At 39.7% G+C, this 25,941-nt stretch overlaps 3 protein-coding genes and 1 pseudogene across 3 annotated transcripts; all 4 read left to right on the forward strand.

Moving 5' to 3' along the window:
• Positions 1–201: 201 nt before the first annotated feature.
• On the forward strand, positions 202–3,277 carry LOC115690759 (probable flavin-containing monooxygenase 1). The gene is made up of 5 exons (XM_030617225.2): positions 202–852; positions 989–1,226; positions 1,640–1,815; positions 1,994–2,352; positions 2,641–3,277. The coding sequence occupies exons 1-5, from the start codon at positions 415–417 to the stop codon at positions 2,996–2,998; spliced, it is 1,569 nt and encodes a 522-aa protein (XP_030473085.2). The 5' UTR covers positions 202–414; the 3' UTR covers positions 2,999–3,277.
• Positions 3,278–3,514: 237 nt separating this feature from the next.
• On the forward strand, positions 3,515–10,803 carry LOC115690761 (uncharacterized methyltransferase At2g41040, chloroplastic-like; annotated as a pseudogene).
• Positions 10,804–12,846: 2,043 nt separating this feature from the next.
• LOC115690758 (putative flavin-containing monooxygenase 2) lies at positions 12,847–17,187 on the forward strand. Its single transcript, XM_030617224.2, has 5 exons — positions 12,847–14,986; positions 15,121–15,358; positions 15,737–15,912; positions 16,101–16,459; positions 16,751–17,187. Exons 1-5 carry the CDS (start codon positions 14,549–14,551, stop codon positions 17,106–17,108), a joined length of 1,569 nt encoding a protein of 522 aa, XP_030473084.2. The 5' UTR covers positions 12,847–14,548; the 3' UTR covers positions 17,109–17,187.
• A 2,016-nt stretch (positions 17,188–19,203) lies between these two features.
• On the forward strand, positions 19,204–25,224 carry LOC115690760 (uncharacterized methyltransferase At2g41040, chloroplastic-like). Its single transcript, XM_030617226.2, has 8 exons — positions 19,204–19,534; positions 20,428–20,528; positions 20,623–20,763; positions 21,350–21,431; positions 21,756–21,949; positions 22,071–22,182; positions 23,821–23,925; positions 24,821–25,224. Exons 1-8 carry the CDS (start codon positions 19,379–19,381, stop codon positions 24,947–24,949), a joined length of 1,020 nt encoding a protein of 339 aa, XP_030473086.1. The 5' UTR covers positions 19,204–19,378; the 3' UTR covers positions 24,950–25,224.
• Positions 25,225–25,941: the final 717 nt, after the last annotated feature.

The following is a 25,941-nucleotide window of genomic DNA, read 5'->3' on the forward strand; positions in this document are numbered from 1 at the left end:
GGGCTTGAAAAAAATTTGAACTCGAGACATCATGTTTAATAACATGTGAAAGTTTGTGGGATCAAAGTTAAATATAAATGGTCTTATATTCTCCTTTATTCATTTTGGAATTGTAGGCTGCCTCCCACAAATTTCGCAATGAATAAGGAAAAATAAATGTCTAGTTTAGCCAAGAAAATGTTAAACTAGCCCTTCTGTCTTACCAAGACCAGTCTCACTTGTATTAAATAAATTGCTGTCCAGATCTGATGAAGCACAATGTCCAAAGACATACAGTATCTGGTCAAAGATAGCTTTATGGGCAACAGTTTCTTCAACATTCAACTCCATGATCGACCCTGATGGATATGTAAAATACGTTCTCTCTAGCTTGAACAATTACATGTTGAATCCCTCTGGAGTTTGAAAAGGGAAATGGAGAGAAGGGTAGTGATCATAGGAGCAGGAATCAGTGGCCTTCTCGCCTGCAAGTATTTGGTCGAGAAGGGCTTTGACCCGGTGGTGTTCGAGGCCGACGATCGCATCGGGGGACTCTGGAATCGCACCATTCGATCGACCAAGCTCCAGAATGCGAAGGAAACTTACCGGTTCTCAGACTTCGATTGGCCGGCCTCCGTGCAGGACATCTACCCGAGCCACACTAAAGTCCTGGACTATGTAGAGTCCTATGCTCTGCACTTCAGTTTATATCCTTACATCAAGTTCCATTCCAGAGTGATTAGTATCAATTATGTCGGGGAGTCGTTCAAAGAGATGAAGATGTGGGATTTGTGGGGCGGGACAGGGACGGCCTTCGGCTCGAAAGGGAAGTGGCATATTACTGTCCTGGACACAGAGACTAATGCCACAGAGGTAAATTAGCTATTTCTTGATAGTTCAGTTCAATTCGATCCTGAGATTTGAGAAGCATCAATACGTGCTTATTGTCTAGTTTCAGACATTTATGATTGCTTGATGCGATTTTAAGTGAATGGTGCAGTTTGGCCAGGTTCACCAAGCTGAATTTGTTATTCTCTGCATTGGACGGTTCAGCGGGCTTCCTAACATTCCAGAGCTCCCACCGAACTATCGCTCCGAAGTGTTTGATGGCAAGGTGATGCATTCAATGGAATATTCAGATATGGAGAAATCTGCAGCTGCTGAATTGATCAAAGGAAAGCAAATCACAATCGTCGGTTCGCAGAAATCGGCAGTGGATTTAGCATTTGAATGTGCAAAAATAAATGGTAAGAGCAATATCGAGTAGACTTATCTGCTGGTAGACTGTGGTTGTGTGAATTGTTACTGTGAGCTATATAATCAAGTTCTGTCAAAGCTCTGAAATTCATAATATCCTCTTGAAAGTTCATCTGAAACTTCTGCAATTTCGTCGAACTACATTGAAACCCATTCTATAGATGAGTAGACAAGCGCATGGAGTGGGGTTCAATCATGCTCAAAGTTTCTGCACATAAATGATTTCGTATCTACAACTCCTGACGCTTCTTATAGGAATTGAATGGTTGTGGTAGCACACCAACAAGGACCATATTCTAATAGAAGACTTCATCGAGAGATGCGCTTTCCATGCTTTAAATGATCGAGCTTATCTGATATTAGCGTTTTCCTTATCCCATCCTCATTTCTTGGTCGGAATCAGGAGTCAAATACCCTTGTGTGATGATCCAGAGGAATCCTCATTGGTTCCCGCCCAGCGAAAGCTTCTTAATGTCTCACCTTGGCTACTTGTACTTCAATCGATTCGCAGAGCTGCTTCTTCATAAGCCGGGACAAAACGTCCTGTACCGGCTTCTTGCCACAGTGCTTTCCCCATTGGTATGCGCATGCTTCCACTTTTTCGGTTTAGTACCGCAAAAACTTGCTTGTCTATCAGTCGTAATCGTAAATAGACGACTCTTTTATCTGTCAATTTTTTTTTTCATAATTCTCTTTGTTATGTGCATCCACTTGTCAATCAAAAAGTTTGTTCACGAGGTAACCCTGAAATTTCTAGAGATGGGGCATCTCGAAATTCTCGGAAATCTATCTCCAGTGGAAACTCCCGTTGAAGAAGTACGGATTAGTACCGAGACAAAGCTTTTTCGAGGACATGTCTTCGTGTCAAATTGGCGTTTTGCCCGACAAGTTCTACGATAAAGTGGGGGAGGGAAGAATCCTAATCAAGAGGTCGGAGAGCTTTCGCTTCTGCAAGGAAGGTCTGATAGTCGGCGGAGAAGACAAACCGATCTCGAGCGATCTCGTGATCCTTGCTACCGGATATAGAGGCAATCAGAAGCTCAAGAACATTTTCAAAACTTCAGTCTTCCAAAAGTACCTCGTGTCTTCACCAACATCAATCATTCCTCTTTACAGGTACCATTTCATACTTGCAGCTGCAGCACCAGTTAGCATTAGTTTCCACTTAGAAGCCTTGAAATCCAAGATGCATCTTAATGTTTAAGTGAGGATTATCTATCAAGGACCAACAATAAGATATTATCTAACTCTGAGACCGCATTGCAGCATCTGGCTAACCTTAAGGTCTATTATGTATTATTACAACAATAAGGTGTGGTACGAATTCGAGGGCACTCAAAACGTAGTTTTTATCCCCAGAGGATTTTTTAGTCTCATTATACCTGTCTTAAATGCCGACTTCAGGCAGGTGATTCATCCTCGGATTCCGCAGCTCGCGATTATAGGATACGCAGAGGGCTTCGCGAACCTGCCGACCTCGGAGATCAGATGCCAGTGGCTCGTGCACTTCCTTGAAGGTAACATCAAGCTGCCGAGCATCGGGGCTATGGAAAAGGACGCAGCGAGTTGGGAAATTCACTTGAAGAGGTACGGTGGGAGGAATTTCTGGAGATCATGCATTGGAACCACCAACATATGGTACAATGACCAGCTGTGCAAGGACATGAACTGCAATCCCAGAAGAAAGAAGGGGTTTTTGGCCGAGTGGTTCCAACCTTACGGACCAACTGATTATGCAGGCCTAACTGATCAGAAACACTAAAAAACAGACATAAACCTTCCTATGATCAGTGATGGATTCGACATGTTGCTTGTGATATATTATATTATAGAATAGGGGATTGGTTCATGATATGGTCGTATGCTTGGATTTTTAAGCAAAAGTCTACAAGATTCGAGTCATACGAATGCAAAAAATAGTGATTTTTTGGCATTTTGAATGTAACTTCTTGAGACAACCCGCCCTTGATACCATGCTCTACAGAATGAGGGTGCTAAAGACATATTTTCATATGGTGATTTGAGATAAGCGTATTTTCAATGGCTTCCTGTGCTCTCTGACTCAGCCCAATGGTTATAGAGAATCCAAAGAGAAACTGCAGATTCGTACATAGAGGAAGATGCCCACAAGTCATAAAGAAAATATAAATTAATTAAAGATGATTGAGAATTGATCAAATTGCAATGAAAATCAAGGACCAAACCGTAAAAAATTAGTATAATTTACTCGAGATAAAACCTTCCAGAAGAGGGGGAAAAGACAACTCTTATTTGTCCTCTGTTTTTTTGTTGGGGAAAACAAGAAGCGAAAGACGTGAGTTTTGAGATGTTATCCCAAATTTGTATGGAGCCCCCAGTTACTTCGTTTGAGCCAGCATTTCCACATACAAGACACTCGGGAACAAACAAACATCACCCAACTGCGAAACTACGATAAAGAAGAACTAATGAACGAGAAACCCAGATCACAAAACAGAGACACCACGCTCTGCAACCATCTTGATGACCATGGCTTCCTCTTCGATGCACCAGCTGTCTTTCGCCAAACGCCCCCTTCTTCCTCGTGATTCCCGGCTGCAACCTCGCCCCCAATTCTCGTCCGTACGCTTCGCATCGTTCAGCGTCCGAGCCAGCTCTGCTCTTGCTGTTGAGCCGGTACACCGTACACTTTCCAAACGTTACGCCCGTTTTTTTTTTTTTTCCTGTCTCTCTTTTTTTTGTTTGCCCCAGTCTATTATGGAGTTCCTGCTATGCAGTGTTTTTGAGGCTGTTGATATACCGTAACTATGTATGCTCTAGTGTTGTCTTATTGTAATTCTCGCGTTCTTATTCCACAAAAAAGAAGTAAACTGTAATAAGAATGACATCAAGAACTGTCAAGAACAACCCCAGAGCCAGACACCTAACAAGTAAAAACTTTCATTGAGCCTTACTTGCTGAATTTTGCAGCATTTTTCTGTTAATGTGTTTCCCGTGGCATGCTGTTCAAGGTAGTCAATCTGACTTTGTGATGTGGTAACTTTCTGATTGTATAAGCCTTATTAGTCCACAATGAGTGTGACTTCACGATAATACATTGATCCCATCTTGGTTTAACACTTCACCAGAATTATGCTACGTAACCGCAAATGTTTGGAATTTAAAAGAGCGGCAACATCAACTTAGAAAGGCAGGATTTTTCACTGCCTCTTGAATTTGTGAGCCAACTAGGAAGTCAAATTTATTTTTTCTGTGTTTTAAGTTTGAGGGTTGAGTGGCGAGTGCAGACATTTCTGTAGTGTAGCAATTTAGTTTATGATGTATATGCGAATGATAACCATAACGGAGCCATCCAAGTTTGACTCTGAAATTTTTTCATTTTAATGAATCTGCTGCAGCTGAACTGTCTTAGTGCTGGATCTCTAGTCTGTTAATGACAGATCTTTTTCCCTTAGTAATGTTCCCAACAAACTGAATTTTTTTGAAATGCCATTTTATGGGATATATGCCAGTGCCGACATCCTTATGCAACATCCTTGTGGGCCAGCTTCTTTCTTTCTTTCTTTCATTAATATGCTTGTGAGTGAATCAGATTTCTCATTTCTCAGGACTTGGGAACTCAGAAAGATCGAACTTTGGAGGCTGAGATATTTTCATGCCCGATATGCTATGAACCATTGATAAGAAGAGGCCCATTTGGTCTAAACTTGTAAGTTCCGGAACTCATTATCTGATTTAGTCAACTGATTTGCATTAATGCTTTGATGGGATTAGTTCTTACTCATAACTTCAAAATGTTCAGGAAAGCTGTGTATAGGTCTGGTTTTAAGTGTAGTAAATGCAATAAGTCATATTCCAGCAAAGACAACTTTCTAGACCTTACTCTTGCTGCTGGTTTAAGGGACTACATTGAAGTGAAGCCAGAGCGGACAGAACTATTCAGGTATTATTAACTGTGGTTTACGACCAGGCCGCTTCAACTTGAATTATGGAATTATCATCATTTAATACCTTTTGCACTATTGGTGTAAAGGTCTTCTTCTTTTTTTACTTTTAACCATTACCTTTTTCGCTCTTTACCTCCACATCTGAAGTTATGTTCAATTGGTTGGGGTGGAAAGCAGGCGAGGGAGAACAAGTCCATACTTCATATGTTGAACTGTGATAATCGAGTCCTCTTTTTTATAGGCAGCAGGTTAAGGTTCCTCTATGGTTTGTGGATGTTCTTATAAGCCGGAATGGAATTTTGGAAATTATAAATTCCATAATGCTTTTAGTTGGTTGTGCCATTATTTGAGATGACTTTACACTTTTAACTACTGAATTAATTGTGTAATGGCAAGGATATTCACATAAGAAATAGGATATTGCCCTTCCCCAAGGATGGATGTGCTAGCTTCCTTGCACCCATTGCGAATAATACTTGGTCTTTTCGCAATTTCCTCATTCTCAGATCATACTTTTCTGCTCAATAAACCCACCATATTATTTAATTGCAAGGTACATAATGTACATTCTTGCTCAATTTCTGCACTACTTCGTCTTCTCTAGATTTCCTTAAAGATTCACTGATAAATTTCCGTGAGGGTTCCGATTCCTCACCTTGCATTCTTGCTTTTTATAGGAGCCCCCTTGTTTCATTCTTATAAGAGAGAGGCTGGCGTCAAAATTTTAACCGCAGTGGCTTTCCTGGTCGAGATGAAGAAGTACGGTTTCTGGCTGATTTTTTCCATTAATGGATTTAGCTATGAGGATATGTGGAAGATCATTTTGAAACTGCAATAGCTGTAGAAATTTTACCTTGTAAAATGTGCATGCGGTGTTCTTACATGGGCTATAAAAAAATATCAGATTCCTCCACTAAACCTGTTATGCAGGAGCAAGCCAATTCTAATTTTCTAAGCTTATTGTTCTTGCAAGATTTCCATGGTAAGCTGCTAAAGGTGTAATCTATTATCTGAATGCAGTTTAAAATGGCTGAAGAGTACTTCAAACCCGCAGAGGGTGGCCTTCTAGTTGATGTTAGCTGTGGAAGTGGTTTGTTTTCCAGAAAATTCGCAAAATCCAGGACTTATTCTGGAGTAATTGCTCTTGATTATTCCGAAAATATGCTGCGCCAGTGTTATGATTTCATTAAACGGGACGATGCTGTTTTAAAAGCGTAAGTTCTTTCACTCCATAGGAACTTGAAATTGTGGAAGCTGTCAAGTAAAATGTTATTCTTGTGTGCCTGTGAAATTAATAACTTATAGAGGAGATGGCTTTCATGATGCCTACTATTCTGGGACATTTGCAGGAATCTAGCTCTTGTTAGAGCTGATGTTTCAAGGCTTCCATTCTCATCTGGTTCGGTTGACGCTATACATGCTGGGGCAGCATTGCACTGCTGGCCTTCCCCTTCCAATGCTGTACGTTTCTATCTCTCATTTAATCTAGCTCAGTGTTATTGAACCGTACTGTCTCATAAGTCACATAGGCATCCCGGAAATTGACTAGATACTGGAGTTATGTTCGGGTGCTTCACAGAATTCAGAATGAGTAAAGTGAATTTCAAATACGAAATGGTGACACATGCCAGCGAATGAATGTTAGGCTTGAAGTTGTATCACAGATGGATGTCATTCCAAGCAGCTTACCTTAGTATTTTTTGTTTTGATCTCCTGAAGATACTTCTGTCTGGGTCATCATTTCCTTCAGTGGGGATTTGTATTAAAACTTGGAAGAGATTATCGATTACAAAATATAGTTGACAGTTACGCATCCATTATCGCTTTGAATGTGGCCAAGACATTCTTACTTTGAATATGGCCTATGGGCCATATCAACCTCTTTTCAGTGGTCATACTGGCAAAGTCACTCCGTGGAAGGATGGGTTAGTTATTATCAAGTTAAAATGGAAACTGGCCAGCTGCTGTGGCCCTGGACATCTTTATTGCACTACTCACTTCCAACAAAGATTAGCATTGAGTTGCCAACAATTGCCATTATAACAGGGGAATTACCTACCACAGATATCTAAAAGTCGAAGGATTTATAGGGATTACGTCCAGAGGCAACTTCAGACACTGTGCTATGTCTGCCTCCAGAAGGCAGAAGTACGTCATCAGAAGCATGGAGAGAGAGAGAGAGAGAGAGAGAGAGAGAGAGAGAGGGAAGGGGGAGTGGGGGCGGAAGCATGTAGGACCTGATAGCACCTCCCCTTGAACATGATGGTAACTTCAGATGGAGCTTAAATGAGTTGGTAAACCTGATTATGGAAGAAGGCTGAGAATGGAGACAAAATAATGAAATGCTAGAGCTATGTCTTCTTTTAATATGAGTGATGAAGGGTCAGGCAACAAGAGCCAGTAGTCTCTTCTGTCAAGAAGTCAAGCAACAAGTCTTCCTAAGCAGAGAGGTTATTTTATGTGGTAACGCTACAAGAAATGTAGAGATTGAGACAAATTGAATAGGTTCACAGCACGGCTGGCATGGAAATTAATTAGGAATGGAGCTTGCACAACCAAATTATATGAGGTTCTTAGTACCTTCGTGCAGTGATGCAGTGTGTTACAAGTGTATTGATGAAGCTGATGGTTTGGGAGTAGTTAGCGGATTGGTCTATGAGAGGTCTCTAGTAAACTCATGGAGTATTTCACATATATACATGTCCAGGCCATATTGACCAAGGAGGGATACCGCGGTGGAAGAGGGGATGGAAATCTTTGTAGCTTTAGATAGTTACTAGCATACTTTAGAATCTGGTCTTGAGGGTTGTGAATCTGTACCGTTTCAAATAATTTCTTGCCGGTAATTTTAGAAGTTAGTAATTTCATATCTGCATGGAAAAATAATGATAATTCATGGATCTGGTTTGCATGATTCTGTGACTCCTCCCTAAAGCGCTCAAAGCAAATTTCATCATGGCTTAATGTGGCTGAACTCAATGATAGGTTCAGTTTATCTAATCACAGTACAATGATGTGAAAAAAGATGTGGAAAAGAAATTTTGGTGATTACAGGTCTGACGAGCTTTAGCTGTGGAACAAGTTCCTGATATACACACTATTCTTCATCTACATCAAATGGCTCATATAAAGTTCTCGACCCCTCTGCCATGTATCGGCAGATTGCAGAAATTACTCGAGTATTGAGAAGCGGTGGAGTTTTTGTGGGAACCACCTTCCTCCGGTACACTCCGTCTACTCCCTGGATAATACGGCCTTTCAGACAGGTACATCTGTATGCATACTGCTTGGCACATTAGACCCATTTTTCTTCTTATAATACCACTTTTGTACACTTTAACCTGCATACATTGCTACTCCGCTTGGACCATGAGGAGATGAAAATAAGATATACTAATTCACTTACGAATGGATTGTCGTTTCATTAAGGTCTGCGATAGAGGTTTAGATTTTGAACATCCAATGCATGTGTATTGACAAGTAATCCATCTTGTGGTCTGATGCGAGCCCACTTGCTCCAGATATAGTATACTAAGTAGCGCGCGACACGCGACACGACACGCGATACGTTATTTCAATTATGTATAAATAAATATATTAATTAAGAAACTAAAAATAAATAATTAAATTTGAAAAAAAGGAAAGTACAAACGCTGCCTTCTCCTTTACGTCTCCACCCTATTTTCTCTCTCTCTCCCTCCTCCAAAGCCTTCTCTTTTAAGTTTTAACACTTTTTCTCCTCACGCTCCTCGACGCCCGCGAGGGAGAAGATATGCCTTCGGACACGAGCGAGCGCAGGCCGGCCCAGCCTTAGGCCTCCTCCATCGTCGCGGGGGGAGGAGCCGGCCTGCACCATCCGCCTCCGCCGCCTCAGGCGGAGCCGCTACTCTGCCTGTGCTGCGACTCCACCAACACCAAGTTTTGCTACTACAACAACTACAACCTTTCCCAGACTCGCCACTTCTGCAAGTCCTGCTGCCGCTACTAGACCCAAGGCGGCACCCTCCGCAACGTCCCCTTCGGCAGCGGCTCCCGCAAGTCAGCGGCAGCGGTGTCGGCGTCGGCGTCCGCCTCGTCGAAGAGGCCCCGCCTCCGTCCTCGTCTCCTTTCTGCAACTCCTCCAACTCCTCCATGACCCACGACCTTCGGCGCCGGACACGCGTGTCACCGGCATGTCCGGCGCATTGACCGCGTGTCGGATCTCCGACACGCGTTGACCACGTGTCGGCCGCGTGTCCGAGCGTGTTGAAGCCTGTCGGACACGCGACACATGTCCGACACCAACTCGGACGCCTCCCAAGCATGTCGGTGCTACTTAGTTCGTTTCATCAATGATTACTTGTGTGACTGTTTTCTAGTAGAATTGGATGCATAAACACAACGAAATAAAGAGTAAAGGCGAGAAAGAGAAATTGAGATATAAGGTCTATCCTGGTTCACCCTTAAACTAGGGCTACATCCAGCAAGAGATTCTACTATAATTAGCACCTCGCACCTCTCTGTTACAATTTTCAATAAAAGATAAAGAGATTATATATAGGCGGCATAAGAAAACCCTAGGAGCCGAGAAAGTCCTAGGCCATTTAGTAACTATTCACGGGCCTAAGCCCAAACTACCAATAAAATACTAACCGAAACTATAAAAACTCTCTGGTGGGACCATTAGTAAGTAATTCAAATTACTACAACACCCACACGCAAGATCTATTTCAAATATTCAACACGTATTCCCCGTAGTAGATAATCTATGAGTTGATTAGTCTGGATCTCCTTTTTCGCTCACTGTCTTGGTTAAACCATTCTACCTAGGCTGAATCTAACCCTCTCCTTTTCCGAAGTTGAAATTTCTTGAGCAAATGGTTCTGATCCGTGCACCTATAACTCACTCTGCATAACTCATAGTGCAATTACAATATTTTGTGATACTAGGACAGCTTCTGATTGCCACATACCATGCACTCTTACAACTTTCTGATGTATGCTGGACGATCTCATCCTATGTTAAACTCCCTCATAGAGTGTCTTGTGAAGACAAAATGAAATGCTCTCAGACAACAATAGAGACCGAAAGGTTTTCTTCCTTCATGGTCTTAGCATCTCTGCCTAGGTGGATTTCCACGAAACTCTTTTTTCGTACGGAGTGATTTCCTTAAGGTTGTCTCAAAGACAAGCTGTTATTCTCATAATGCGCGTCGAGCTTGTTTGTGACAAAGTTTGGTTGTGTGGCAGAGAACTGCGCAGAGTATCGGCTTTCTGACTGCCGAAGAGATCGAGGATTTGTGCACTTCATGTGGTCTAACCAATTACACAAGCAAAATTCAGCAATCCTTCATCATGTTCTCTGCTCAGAAGCCTTGACACCAAGTAATGCTCAAAATTAAGATATTATTTGCCCCATGATTAGTTTCAGTGTTTCTTCCTTATCAATAAAGTGGGTACTACATGATTTCTGAGAACATGTGAAATTATGAGCTTGAGTTCTGGGGAGGTGTAAAGTATTGTATTGTTACCAATAAGAAAGAAATGCATTTTGGTGTCAGAATGATGATATTTTAGGGCCTTCTTTGAGAGAGGGACCGGAATGACAGTGCAACGGCCAATGCCACGGTCGATTTTTTTGTTAATGATGATTTGAATCCAATGTTTGATGGTCCCAGATGGTCGAGTTGATAAAAACATTGGGTTAGTCTGTGGGCAAACTGATCCAATTTGTTTCTAGTGTTTAGGTGACCAAAACAATCTACTCCCTAGAGTTTTCTCTGTTATTCTTCTCTGAGAAAAGACCAAGTTCTTGGAGCTGCACATAAGGTTAACAGGCACACCAAAGAAGTAAGTCGAATTGACTCTCATGATGTACCTCATTAGACAAAAGAGTTTTCTTTTGTTCTTCTTTTATGAGAAAAGACCAAGTTCTTGGAGCTGCACATAAGGTTAACATGTAGACCAAAGAATTAAGTCGAATTGACTCTTATAATATACCTTATTCCAAAGGAAAAGAAGGGATTTAAATAATCACAAGAGAAAGGAATTGGAGAGATTTAACTAAAAATGCATTTTGAATTCTAGCAAGAGAAAGGAATGAAATGTTACATGTTATGACCGTAACTCTAATGTCTTTTTACGTGATTGTAATAAAAACTACAATAAGGGTAAAACTAGGGAAGAAGAAAAAATTATTTGATAAAAGCACAAATGCCCAAATTAACTACTCCTGATCCCACCTGTATACGTATCTATACGCATACAATAAAGAGTCTACTTATGTGTACAAAATCTTGTGATATTCATGGGATTCTCTGTGAGCTTCAACACATAGGCTCTACACATTTATATGTACTGTAATCAATTATGTTCGTAATGTTAACAATTTGTACATGAAAACCACACTAGCATCACTCTTAGATCTTTCTTTTGGAGAAAGGGCTCTACATGTGAGCTAGCTCCTACAATATTAAGTAATATATATGATATATAATTGTTTTTGGGTGCGAATATAATAAAGATGGGTGCATGTGGAGGAGGGTTGGAGTTATAAATAGGAGGTTTAATATCAGGAAAAACTCCAAATTAGTATATTTGTGTCACATTTATTACAAACTAATTTTTGTGTTACAAAAACCCTTCATACTAGTACACTCGTATCACATTTACCTTCCATTAGCTTCCGTCAAATTTCACTGTTAAATTGCTTAGTAGGAATAACGCGTGGTAATAACTCGGATGACGTGGCAAGTCCATGTGAAAATTCAAATTTCTCTCTTTTCTATTATTAATGGAATGACACGTAATAATAACTCAAATGATATGACAAGTCCACATGAAAATTCGAATTTTTCTCTTTTTTCATTATTTTATTCTTATAATTTTTAGTTTTTACGTCCCTTTCTAACAGCAAAATGTTTTATTCATTTTTTTTACTTTTTACCCAGTGCGCTCCAGCCTTAATATTCAGCTTCGTCTTCGATTTCTTATTGCCGTCAAAACCAATCTCTTTCTTTATTTGATATCTTGCTTAATTTCACTCATCCATGAGCACTCATCACTGCACTCTTTTTATCCTCTGTTTTATTTTCGGATCTTTCGAAACAAGCCGAACGAGTTCGACAAACAAACTTGGGAAAAAAAATCGAAATCGAGAGATTACCAGAGATAAAAGAACGTGCTCGACAAAGAAGTGGGTGGTCGAATGAGTCACGAAGACGAAGGCGAAATAGAGTGCTTGATGAAGACGAAGCCGAACAGACAACTGCTAGGGATCTTTCGGACCTAGCCCAACGAGATCAACAAGCAAACCCGTGAAAAAAAAAATTTGAAGAGGAGAAGAGAGGCAAAAGAGTATGATCGACAGAGAAGAGTGTGCTAGAACGAGTCACGAAGACGAAGAGGAAGAGGAAGCAGAGTGCTCCGAGGGGGAGAGAATGAGCCATACTTGTTTTCAAACGACGGCTAATTGAAGCCATTAAAAAGAAGAAGTTGAGTATTAAGGTTAGAGCTTTCTGAGTAAAAAGAAAATGAGAGAGATATGAATTTCCTTGTGAATTTGCCACGTCATCTGAGTTATTGACACGTATCATTCCAGCTCAATAATTTAACGATAAAATTTTACGGAAGGTAAATGTGACATGAGTGTACTAATTTAGGATTTTTTGTGATACAGAAATCAGTTTGAGGGCATATATGACACATGTGGACCGGTTCGAGATTTTTCGTGATATTAATTCTAAATTGAAAAGGCATTTGGAAGGGCGCAAAGAGATGCCAAAACTTTTGTTTGTTCTCCTTGCTGCTTCTCCTTTGACCATTGACCACCTCCGAAAAAAATAAAATAAAAATTGGAAATAAAAGCCCCATAATTAAACACTCAAAAACTTAGAAAAAGAAACATAGAAAAGAATAATTTTGTCAGTGCAAAGCTCCAGGAAAACGTTGTTCTCTAATTTTTTTTTTATGAGTCTACACAAGTCGAATACCAAAAATTATCTTATATAGCAATTACATTAATAACGTGATGGAGAAAAGAAATAAAGTTAAATCAATTTTCAATATAACGAAAAGGAAAGTAAGTAAATATGAATATATTCATATTATAAACCAAATATAATGGCAAATAAAACAAAATCCATAAGAAGAATATAAAGAATAAAATAACTAAAAATAAATATATCCGTACGTATATAGGTAGGGATTATTTAGCTCTAAAAAAAAGTAAATGAGAAAAGAGTTTACGTAAAGTGTAGTTAAATTCTATTCGAGATATAAAATGGTGCTGGTACAAAAAGAACGTGGTGTCGGGATTGGAATCGGGATAGCTATTGGAACTAAAATGAAAAAATCTTTATTTACACAACCATAATTTGAATTCGTACTACAAAACTCTATTGATATTTTTTAATAACTCTCATATTTGATTGAGATAATAACAAATAATAGCATACACAATATATCTTGATTGAATTTGAATCATTATCCATACTTATCATAAAAAGAATAATGATAAATTACTTCGGAATTTTTTTTCAACTCCAAAAACAATTACTTTATCTTTCTTGACGTGCCCATCAAGCCTGATCTGGTCGGCCCCTATTCAAATATTTATCTTGGTCAAGTTCACAAATTTTCCTGCATCGCAAACATAAATTATTTGACCTTATCGCGCGTGCTTCATGTTGAACGACGAACAAACGAAATTTGAATGGTCAAGTTGGCAATTTCTCTCAAGAGCCTAGATCTCTGTATTTAGCTGAAAGTTAAAGCTACTATGAAATTTTGTACCTTGTAGAATACTTCCAATTATTATAAAAAATTTAAATTATTACGTCAAGGTTTGGTTTAATATCTAAGTATTTTAACACTCTCTTTCATGCTTAAGTTGAACTTTGGGCTGACACTAAAGTATGCTAATATATAATACTGGAACAAAATAAAAGCCCGCAAAGATGAATTTAGAACTTGATGTTTTAATACCAAGTGAAATTTTGCTGGATTACAACTAAGTGTTCTAAAATTCTGTTAGAATATTTAAGTATTAAGTCACGTCTTCATTTTTTGACCAAAAAAAAAGTCGTGTCTTCACTTAAAAGTTTAAATTTTAAAACGATAGGTTGTGCCCAAAATTTCACAATAAATGAGGAAAAAACAAATGTCCAGTTGAGTCAAGAAAATGTTAAACTAATCCTTTTGTCAAGACCAACAACCAAGACCCCTTGTATTAAACAAATTGCCATCTAGATCAGATGAAGCACGATGTCCAAAATGGTCAAAGTTTGCTTTATGCGTACCAGTTTCTTCAACATTCAATCCATGATCAATCCTGATGGATATATAAAATATGTTCTCTCTAGCTTGAACAATTACATGTAGAATCCCTTTGGAGTTTGAAAAGAGAAATGGAGAGAAGGGTAGTGATCATAGGAGCAGGGATTAGCGGCCTTCTCGCCTGCAAGTATTTGGTCAAGAAGGGCTTCGACCCGGTGGTGTTCGAGGCTGACGACCGCATTGGGGGAGTCTGGAATCACACCATTCGATCGACCAAGCTCCAGAATGCGAAGGAAGGTTTCCGGTTCTCGGACTTCGATTGGCCGGCCTCTGTGCAGGAGACGTTCCCCAGCCACACTGAAGTCCTGGACTATGTTGAGTCCTATGCTCAGCGCTTCAATTTATATCCTTACATCAAGTTCCATTCCAGAGTGATTAGCATCGATTATGTTGGGGAGTCATTCGAAGAGATGAAGACGTGGGATTTGTGGGGCGGGACGGGGACGGCATTCGGCTCAAAAGGGAAGTGGCACATTACTGTCCTGGACACAGAGACTAACGCCACGAAGGTAAATTAGCTATTTCTTGATAGTTGGGTTCAATTCGGTCCTGAGATTTGAGAAGCATCATTACATGCTCATTGTCTAGTTTCAGATTTCCATGATTGCTTGATGCGATTTGAAGCGTGGTGCATATTGGCCAGGTTCACCAAGCTGAATTTGTTATTCTCTGCATCGGACGGTTCAGCGGGCTTCCTAACATTCCGGAGCTCCCACCGAATTATTGCTCCGAAGTGTTCGATGGTAAGGTGATGCATTCAATGGAATATTCAGATATGGAGAAATCTGCAGCTGCTGAATTGATCAAAGGAAAGCGAATCACAATCGTCGGTTCGCAAAAATCGGCAGTGGATTTAGCAGTCGAATGTGCAGAAGCAAATGGTGAGAGCAGTATCGAGTAGACTTATCTGCTGGTTGACTATTGTTGGGTGAATTGTCACGTATTATCCTCTTAAAAGTTCATCTGAAACTTCTCCAATTTTGTTGAAGTACATCGAAACCCATTCTATAGAAGAGTAAGCTAGTGCACGGAATGGGGTTCAATCATGCTTAAAGTATCTACACATAAATGAATTTGTGTCTGCAACTCCTGACTCTTCTAATAGGAATTGAATAATTGCGATATCTACTGCATACCAACAAGGACCATATGCTAATAGAAGACTTCATCAAGAGATGCGCTTTCCATGCTTTAAATGATCGAGCTTATCGGATATTAGCGTTTTCCTTATCTCATCCTCATTTCTTGATCGGAATCAGGAGTCAAGCACCCTTGTGTGATGATCCAGAGGAATCCTCATTGGTTGCTACCCGGTGACGGCTTCTTAATATCTCACATTGGCTACCTGTACTTCAATCGATTCGCCGAGCTGCTTGTTCATAAGCCGGGGCAAAACATCCTGTACTGGCTTCTCGCCACAGTGCTTTCACCATTGGTATGTGTATACTTTCATTTTTTCAGTTTAGTTCCACAAGACTTGCTTGTCTATATCAGTCATAACCATAAATAGATGACTCTTTTATCCGTCAAGGTTTTATTTATTTATTTTCATGATTCTCTTTATTATGTGCATCCACTTGTCAATCAAAAAGTTTGTTCACGAGGTAACCTTGAAATTTCTAGAGATGGGGCATCTCGAAATTCTCGGAAATCTATCTCCAGTGGAAATGCCCATTGAAGAAGTATGGATTAGTACCGAGACACAGCTTTCTCGAGGACATGTCTTCGTGTCAAATCGGCATGCTGCCCGACAAGTTCTACGATAAAGTGGAGGAGGGAAGCATCCTAATCAAGAGGTCGCAGAGCTTTCGCTTCTGCAAGGAAGGTCTGATGGTCGGCGGAGAAGACAAACTGATCTCGAGCGATCTTGTGATCCTTGCCACTGGATATAAAGGCGATCAGAAGCTCAAGAACATATTCAGATCTTCAGTCTTCCAAAATTACCTCGTCTCTTCACCAACTTCAATCATTCCTCTTTACAGGTACCATTTCATACTTGCAGTTGCGACACCAAGTAGCATCAATCAAAAACCTTTATATTCAAAATGCATATCTTATTTCCAAGTGAGGATTACCAACAACAAGATATTATCTAACTCTGAGACGGCATTGCAGCATTTGGCTAACCTTAAGGTCTCTTGTGTAACATTACAACATTTAGGTGTGGTACTAATTTCAGGGCATCCGAAATGTAGTTTTTTTCCCATAGGATTTTGTAATGATGCTGCGGCCGATCCTGGTTTTGTTGTAACAGTCTTATGTACCGACTTCAGGCAGGTGATTCATCCTCGGATTCCGCAGCTCGCAGTTATGGGATACACAGAGGGCCTTGCAAACCTGCCGGCCTTTGAGATCAGATGCCAGTGGCTCGTGCACCTTCTTGACGGGAACATCAAGCTGCTGAGCATCGGGGCAATGGAAAAGGACACAGCGAGGTGGGAAATTCACATGAAGCGATACGGCGGGAGGAACTTTTGGAGGTCATGCATTGGAACCACCATCATTTGGTACAATGACCAGCTGTGCAAGGACATGAACTGCAATCCCAGAAGAAAGAAGGGGTTTTTGGCCGAGTGGTTCCAACCTTATGGACCAACTGATTATGCACGCCTCACTGATCAGAAACACTGAACAAAAGACATAATCCTTCCTATGATCAGTGATGAATTCGACATGTTGCTTGTGATATTTTATATTACAGAATAGGGAATTGGTTCATGATATGGTCATATGCTTGGATTGTTCAGCAAAAGTCTACATGATTCAAGTCATATGAATGCAAAAATAAGCGTGATTGCATTTTGAATGTAATAACTTCTTGAGACAACCCACCCCTCAAACCATGCTTTACAGAATGAGGGTGATAAAGACATATTTTCATTTGGTGAATTGAAAAGAGCCCATTTTCAATGGCTTCTTGTGCTCTTGCTGGATTCCTTAATTCAATAAGAATCTGAGTCTACCCCCTCATGCTTCTCTATGACTGCCGAATGGTTATAGAGAATCCAAAGAGAAAGTGTGGATTGTAACATGGAGGTAGATGCCCCACAAGTCATCAAGAAAAAATAAGATTAATTAAGGACGACTCTATTTTCACTTTCGATAGGGACCAAACACACCCTTTATTAACCGAAAAGTCTAAAATGCCCTCAATTAATATTGCAACTAAGTTGGCCCGAAAAAGGCAAGTAAATTGGGATCTAAACACCATCTTTCTCGAAGCCAAATAAATGAAAAAAAAATTGGAAAATACATACACAACGCAACTAGAAATCTCATGAAGATAATCTGCAAAACTAGGGAAAAAAATATAGAAAGCCAATGAATAGATTAGTAAATGAATTGCACTTGAAGCATTGGTGATTTTAGGGTCATGCTATTTTCACCTCTTATATACCTGCATACACAATCAAAATTAGGGGTGAGCATGGTTCCAAGTTCTACTTTGGAACTTGAGAAAACCACTAATTTGAGTTTTCATTTTATGACTTGTTAATGTTTCATATTCTTCATATGTTTAAATATTAGTTGTAGTCAATGGATTATAGCAGCAAGTGGTGGTCATTAAATATAATGATTTACGCAATTATTAAATTAATAATACAAATGGAACCTAGGTAGAACTTGAAACCGTCCCGAAACCCGTGATAGGGTAGGTCCAAGTTCCAAAAATGAAAGAACTTATTCTCATGGGCGGGTTCCACCAAGTAGAACTTGTACAGTAACATGGAACCGCTCACTTTTAGTATCGATTCACGCAATGACTTTTCAATTTAATTATATTTATTTGAACTGTAATGCTAGGAAAACTAATCTTTTTATTCTATTTGATGAATGACAAGTTTGTTTAGTATTGTTGCGTTCATTTTTGTTTTGTTTAACTAAAATGAAATTGAAAAAAAACCTATTAGACCTCAAGCCTACCCTAAAACCTGTGATAGGGTAGGTTCTAGGCTCCAAGTTCTCGACGAGTAGGTTTGGGTTCCAAAAACAAGGAATCCGTGCTCGATGGTAGGTTACAAGTTCTAAGTGAAATATGTAAGGAACCTAGAACCGTTCACCCTTAATCAAGATCTACACCCTCAACTCTCTCTATCTCTCTGTGATTGGGAGCAAAGTCATTTGGTTGGGAAAAAACATAAACTCAAGATAAAATCACCTTTGCCTAAGGTGCGTTTCATTTACAAATCTCTTCGATGATTCGTCGTGCGCTTAAAGTTTATCGGGAAGATTTTCTTTAGTTAATGAGCAGTGAAAATACTTTCAATCTGTAAATGATAAAGAAGTCCAATGAAGATAACCTGCAAAACTAAACAAGAAAACATTGAAAGCCAACAAACAGATTCAAAATTCCTTACCAAGAAGATGGAGTAGGGTTGTGTGTTTAGATCCCAATTTTCTTGCCCTTTCATGGCCAATTTAGCCGACTATTTCAATTGAGTGCATTTTAGACTTTTTTTAAATAATAAAGACGTGTTTTAGCCATATTGAAAGTGAAAATAGAGTTGCCATTTAACTAAAGATGATTTATTTATCGAGTCGATGAACACAAGAATCGTAGCGGAGAATGATCATTTGTCGAATTGCAAAATCCAAGGACCAAACCACATAAAATTAGCATAATTTGCTCAAGTTAAAAGCTTCTAGAAGAGGCAGTAGAGAGAACTCTTCTTGTCCTTTTTTCTTTCGTCGGGGAAAACAAGAAGCAAAGATGAGATTTTTTCGATAATATCGCAAAATTTGTAAGGAGCCCAAAGGTACTTCGTTGAGCCTGCGTTTCCACATACCCGACACTCGAGAACAACCAAACATCACCCAACTGCCAAAGTACGATGAACAAGAACTAGAGAACAAGAAACCCCGGTAACAAAACAGGGACGCCACGCTCTGCAACGATCTTGATGACCATGGCTTCCTCTTCGATGCACCACCAGCTGTCTTTCGGCAAACACCCTCTTCTTCCTCGTGATTCCTGGCTGCAGCCCCGTCCCCGATTCCCGTCCGCTCGCTTCCCCTCGTTCAGTGTCCGAGGCAGCTCTGCTCTTGCTGTTGAGCCGGTACACTTTCCAAACGTTACGCCCTTTCTTTTCTTTGTCTCTGTTTTTTATCCCCGGTCTGCTATAGAGTTCAAGCTAAACAGTGTTATTTGAGGCTGTTGGTAAACTGTAACTATGTGCTCTCTAGTGTGGTCTTATTGCAATTCTCGCGTTCTTGTTCCACGAAAAAGAAGTAAACTGCAATGAGAATGACATAGAGAACTGTCAAGAACGCCCTCAGAGCCAGACACCTAACCGGTAAAAACTTTGATTGAGCCCTACTTGCTGAATTTTGCAGCATTTTTCTGTTTGTGTATTTCCCGTGGCCTGCTCTTCAAGGTAGTCAATCTGATTTTGTGATGTGGTGACTTTCTAATTGTATAAGCCTTATTAGTCCACAACAAGTGTGATTTTACGATAATAGATTGAACCCATCTCGACTTATTACTTCACCGGGGTTTACTACCTAACCCCAAATGTTTGGAATTCAATAGAGCTGCAACATCAACTTAGAAAGGCAAGATTTTGTATCGCCCCTTTGAATTTGTTAGCAAACTAGGAAGTCAAATTTTTATTGTTGTGTTTTGATTTTGAGGTTTGAATGGCGAGTACAGACATTTCTGTAGAGTAGCAATTTAATTTATGATGCATTTGCGGATGATTTCTGTAATGGAGCTATCCAAGTTTGACTCTGAAGAATTTTTCAATGAATTTGCTGCAGCTGAAATGTCTCGGTGCTGGATCTTCTAGTTTGTTAATGACAGATCTTTTTCTTTAGTTATGTACCCAACAAACTAAACTTTTTTGAAATGCCATATTTGTTGGGACATATGCCCTCGCTGACATCCTTCTGTGCCAGCTTCTTTCTTTCTTCCATTAGTATGCTTGTTATGAATCAAATTATCATATCTCAGGACACGGGAACTCAGAAAGATCAAACTTTGGAGGTTGAGATATTTTCTTGCCCAATATGCTATAAACCCTTAGTAAGAAGAGGCCCATCTGGTCTAAACTTGTAAGTTCTGGAACTCATTATCTGGTTTAGACAACTGATTCTGCATAATGCTTTGATGGGATTAGTTCTGACTCATAACATCAAAATTGTTCAGGGAAGCCGTGTATAGGTCTGGTTTTAAGTGTAAAAAATGCAATAAGTCATATTCCAGCAAAAACAACTTTTTAGACCTCACTCTTACTGCTGGTTTGAGGGACTACGTCGAAGTCAAGCCAGCGCGGACAGAACTATTCAGGTATCACTAACTGTGGTCTACGACCAGGCCGTTTCAACTTGAATTATGGATTGTCATTGTTTATTACCTTTTGCACTATTGGTATGAGGGTTATCTTCATCTTTTACCTTTTAATCACTTGCTCTTTACCGCCATATCTGAAGTTATGTTCAGTTGGTTGGGGTGGAAAACAGGTAAGGGAGAACCAGTCCACACATTGTATGTCGAACCGTGATAATTGAGTCCTCTCTTTTATAGGCAGCAGGTTTAGATTCCTCTATGGTTTGCGGCAACTTGTCGTGCCGCTTCAACTGGAATTATTGGCAGGGACATTTATATTAGAAATGGGAGATTGCCCTCTCCCAAAGGATATGTAGCTTTCTTGCACCTATTGAGAAAAATATGTGGGCTTTTTGGAATTTCCTCTTTCTCAGATCATAGTTTTCTTCTCAATTAACCCACCATCTTATTTGATTGCAAGGTTACATAATGTATGTTCTTGCTTGATTTCTGCACTACTTCATCCTCTCTAGATTGCCTTTAAGATTCACTAATAAATTTTCTGTGAATTATCTGATACCTCACCTTGTGTTCTTGCTTTTGCTAGGAGTCCCCTTGTTTCATTCTTATACGAGAGAGGCTGGCGTCAAAATTTTAACCGCAGTGGCTTTCCTGGTCAAGATGAAGAAGTACGGTCTCTGGCTAATTTTATCCATTAAAATATAAGCCATGAGGATTTGTGGAAGGTCATTTTGAGACTGCAAGAGTTGTAGAAAATTTTACCTTGTAAAATGTGCATGCGGTGTTCTTTCATGGGCTATAAAAAAATATCAGATTCCTCCACTAAATGTGTTATGCAGGAGCAAGCCAATTCTAATTTTCTAAGCTTATTGTTCTTGCAAGATTTCTAACCTGTTATGCAGGAACAAGCCAACTCTAGTTGTCTAAGATTATTGTTCTTGCTAGATTTCCATGATAAGCTGTTAATGGCGTAATCTATTATTTCAATGCAGTTTAAAATGGCTCAAGAGTACTTCAAACCTGCAGAGGGTGGCCTTCTAGTTGATGTTAGCTGTGGAAGTGGTTTGTTTTCCAGAAAATTCGCAAAATCCGGGACTTATTCTGGAGTAATTGCTCTTGATTATTCCGAAAATATGCTACGCCAATGCTATGATTTCATTAAACAGGATGATGCTGTTTTAAAAGCGTGAGTTCTTCCATTCGATAGGAACTTGAAAGTATGGAAGCTATCAAGTGAAACGTTATTCTTGTTTGCTTGTGAAATTAATACTAAAGAAGAGATGGCTTGGCATTCTGGGACATTGCAGGAATCTGGCTCTTGTTAGAGCTGATGTTTCAAGGCTTCCATTCTCATCTGGTTCAGTTGACGCTGTACATGCTGGGGCGGCATTGCACTGCTGGCCTTCCCCTTCTAATGCTGTACGTTCCTCTCTCTTGTTTAATCTAGATCAGTGTTATTGAGCCCGTCCTGTCTCATAAGTCACATAGGCATCCTGGAAATTGACTAGATACTGGAATTATATTCTGGTGCTTTATAGAATTCAGAAAGAGTAAAGTGAATTTCAAATAAGTAATGAGGACTCATGCCATCAAATGAATGATAGGCTTGTAGTTGTATCATGGATGGATGTCATTCCAAGCAGCTTAGGTTAGTATATTGATTTTGATCTTCTGAAGATGATTCTGACTGGATCATAGTGGGGATTCTTATCGAAACTTGCAAGAGATTTTACTGATTGCAAAAGATAGTTGACTGTTGCGCAGCCATTATCGATTTGAATATGGCCAAGCCATCCTATTTTTAATGGTTATATTGGCAAAGTCACTTCGTGGAAGGATGGCTTCGCTTATTATCGACATAAAAATTGAAACTGGCCAGCTGCTTCTCATGGCCCTAGACATCTTTATTGAGTTATTCGCTTTCAACAAAGATGAGCATTTGATTTGCCAACAATTGCCATTATAAACGGGGGAATTACCTTCCACAGATATCCAAAAGTTGACAGATTTGTAGGGGCCTTACGGCTAGAGGCAATTTCAGACACTGTGCTATGCCACACAGAGAGAGAGAGAGAGAGAGAGAGAGGGTGCGAACATGTAGGACTTGAATGCACCTCCCCTTGAATCTGATGGTAACATAACATGGAGCTTAAGTGAGTTTGAAGACCTGCTTATGGAAGAAGGTTGAGAATGCGGACAAATAATGAAATGCTAGTGCTATGTTTTCTTATAATATGAGTGACGAAGGGTCAGGCAACAAGAGCCGGTAGTCTCTGCTGTAAAGAAGTCAAGCAACAATTCCTCCTGAGCAGAGAGGTTATTTTATGTGGTAATGCTAATAGAAGCAGTGGAGATTGGGACAAAGAACAGGTCCACAGCACAGCTATGGCATGGAAATTAATTAGGAATGAAGCTTGCGCAACAAAATTATATGAGGTGCTTAGTACCTTCGTGCAGTTATGCAAAGGGTTGCAAGTGTATTAGTGAAGCTGATGGTTTGGGAGAAGTTGGCAGATCGAGATATGAGAGGCCTCTAGTAAACTCGTGGAGTATTTCACATACATACCCCTCCAGTCCATATTGACCCAGTATCGGGATACTACAGTGGAAGAGGGGATGGGGAGTGCTTGGGGAGTTCGAAATCTTTATAGTTTACATAATTACTAGCATAATTTTAGAAGCTGGGTTGAGGGGTTGTGGAATCTGTACTGTTTCAAATAACTTCTTGCGGGTAATTTTAGAAGTTAGTCATTTGATATATGCATGGAAAAATAATAATAATTCATGGATCTGGTTTGCATGGTTCTACAACTCCTCCTCAAAAAGTGCTCAAATCAAATTCATCATGGCCAAATGTGGCTTAACTCAATGATAGATTTCGTTTGTCTAATTACAGTACAATGATGTGAAAAAAGATATGGAAAAGAAATTTTGGTGATTACAGGTTAAATTTTAACAAGCTTTAGCTGTGGAATGAGTTCCTGATATTTAAAAAATTTCTTCATCCCATCAAATGGCTGATATAAAGTTCTTGACCCCTCTGCCACGTATCGGCAGATTGCAGAAATTACTCGAGTATTAAGAAGCGGCGGAGTTTTTGTGGGAACCACTTTTCTCCGGTACACTCCGTCCACTCCCTGGATACTGCTGCCTTTCAGACAGGTACATCTACTTGGCACAGTATACCCATTTTTATTCTTGTAATTAAATTCTAGAACCGTGTGAAATAAGCGAGGGACCACTTTTGTACACTTTCACCTGCACATAACGCTACTCCACTTGGAACATGAAGAGATGATATGAAAAAATAAAAATCACTTACAAGTGGATTGCCGTTTCATTAAGGTCTGTGATAGAGGTTTAGATTCTGATCATCTAATCCATGTGTATTGAAAAGTAATCCATCTTGTGGACTGGTGGCGAGCCCAGTTACTCTGGATGTAGTATATACATCCACCAATGATTTCTTGTCTGTTTTCAAGAACCACTTCATATTTGCCTTGGAAAAACATGTCAATTTGAGTAGTAGCAACAAAATTCATGGAGCATGAGTAAGTTATTCCTGTAGTTGATATTCTAATGAGCGGGTTAGTCTTGATCTCCTTTTTGGCTCACTGTCTTTGTTAAACCATTCTATCTAGGCTGTATCAGACCCTCTCCTTTCCGAAGTTGAAATTTCTTAAGCAAATGGTTCTTCTGATCCATACACATATGCCTTAAACTGTATAACTGCATAGTGCAGTTACTATATTTTGTGATACTAGGGCAGCATCTGTTTGCCATGTACCATTGTACTCTTACACTTTCTGATGTATGTTGGACGATCTCATCCCATGTTGAAATCCCTCGTAGATTATATTGTGAAGACAAAATGAAAAACACTCAGACAACACCATAGACCGTAAGGTTTCATCATTCATGGTCTTAGCATCTGTCTAGGTGCATTTCCAACTCTTCTTCTGTACGGAGCGATTTCCCTAAGGTTATCTAAAAGCCACTATTATTCTCATAATGTGCGCATCAAGCTTGTTTGTGACAATGTTTGGCTGTGTGGCAGAGAACTGCGCAGAATTACAGCTATCTGACCGCCGAAGAGATTGAGGATTTGTGCACATCATGTGGTCTAACCAATTACACAAGCAAAATTCAGCAGTCCTTCATCATGTTCTCTGCTCAGAAGCCTTGACACCAAGTAATGCTCAAAATTAAGATATTATTTGCCCCATGATTAGTTTCAGTGTTTCTTCCTTATCAATAAAGTGGGTCACTACATGATTTCTGTGAGCATATGACATTGTGAGCTTGAGTCCTGGGGAGGTGTAAAGTATTGTATTGCTACCAATAAGAAAGAAATGCATTTTGGTGTCAGGATGATAATATTATAGGGCCTTCTTTGAGAGCTTCGAGAGGGACTGAAATGACAGTGCAACGGCCAACGCCACGGTCGAGTTTTTTTGTTAATGATGGATTGAATCCAATGTTTGATGGTCCCAGATGGTCGAGTTGATAAAAACATTGGGTTAGTCTGTGGGCAAACTGATCCAAATTTGTTTCCAGTGTTTAGGTGACCAAAACAATCTACTCCCAAGAGTTTTCTCTGTTATTCTTCTCTGAGAAAAGACCAAGTTCTTGGAGCTGCACATAAGGTTAACATGTACACCAAAGAAGTAAGTCGACTTGACTCTTATGCTGTACCTCATTAGACAAAACAAGAGAAAGGAAATGAAGAGTAATATACTAATATGATATGACTTTAGCTTTACTGTCCTTTTACGTAATTGTATTATGGGAAAGAAAAATATATTTAATAAAAGCATCAATTCCTCCGAATCCCCTCAAACTCTTCCATATTCAGATGGATTTGCGGGGACTTATAATGCACATCAAATTAACTACTCCCGATCCCACCTGTATATGAACTGTAGGTAACCAACGACGAGTCACTTATGTGTACAAAATCTTGTGATATTCATGGGATTCCTTACGAGCTTCGATACATAGGCTCTACACTTATATACGTACTGCAATCGATTCCGTCCGTCACGCTAATAATTTGTACATGAAAACTGCACTAGCATAGCTTTGGATCTTTCCTTTAGAGAAAGGGTTCTACATGTGAGCTACTTCCTATGATGTTGAGAAGCATATGTTTTGCATAAATTATAAAACTTTGGGTGT

Source organism: Syzygium oleosum, unplaced genomic scaffold (assembly GCF_021117445.2).
Source record: "Syzygium oleosum isolate NSW1041296 unplaced genomic scaffold, Sole_v2.1 Sole_v2.21, whole genome shotgun sequence".
In the NCBI taxonomy this organism is placed as follows: Eukaryota; Viridiplantae; Streptophyta; class Magnoliopsida; order Myrtales; family Myrtaceae; genus Syzygium; species Syzygium oleosum.

Coding starts and splice junctions, on each gene's coding strand:
- LOC115690759 (XM_030617225.2), top strand. CDS start 415: ATGGAGAGAAGGGTAGTGATCATAGGAGCAGGAATCAGTGGCCTTCTC. Junction 853..988: donor CAGAGACTAATGCCACAGAG/GTAAATTAGCTA, acceptor CAGTTTGGCCAG/GTTCACCAAGCTGAATTTGT. Junction 1,816..1,993: donor CCACAGTGCTTTCCCCATTG/GTATGCGCATGC, acceptor TGAAATTTCTAG/AGATGGGGCATCTCGAAATT.
- LOC115690758 (XM_030617224.2), top strand. CDS start 14,549: ATGGAGAGAAGGGTAGTGATCATAGGAGCAGGGATTAGCGGCCTTCTC. Junction 15,359..15,736: donor CGAATGTGCAGAAGCAAATG/GTGAGAGCAGTA, acceptor GATCGGAATCAG/GAGTCAAGCACCCTTGTGTG. Junction 15,913..16,100: donor CCACAGTGCTTTCACCATTG/GTATGTGTATAC, acceptor TGAAATTTCTAG/AGATGGGGCATCTCGAAATT.
- LOC115690760 (XM_030617226.2), top strand. CDS start 19,379: ATGACCATGGCTTCCTCTTCGATGCACCACCAGCTGTCTTTCGGCAAA. Junction 20,529..20,622: donor GGCCCATCTGGTCTAAACTT/GTAAGTTCTGGA, acceptor AAAATTGTTCAG/GGAAGCCGTGTATAGGTCTG. Junction 23,926..24,820: donor TACTGCTGCCTTTCAGACAG/GTACATCTACTT, acceptor GCTGTGTGGCAG/AGAACTGCGCAGAATTACAG.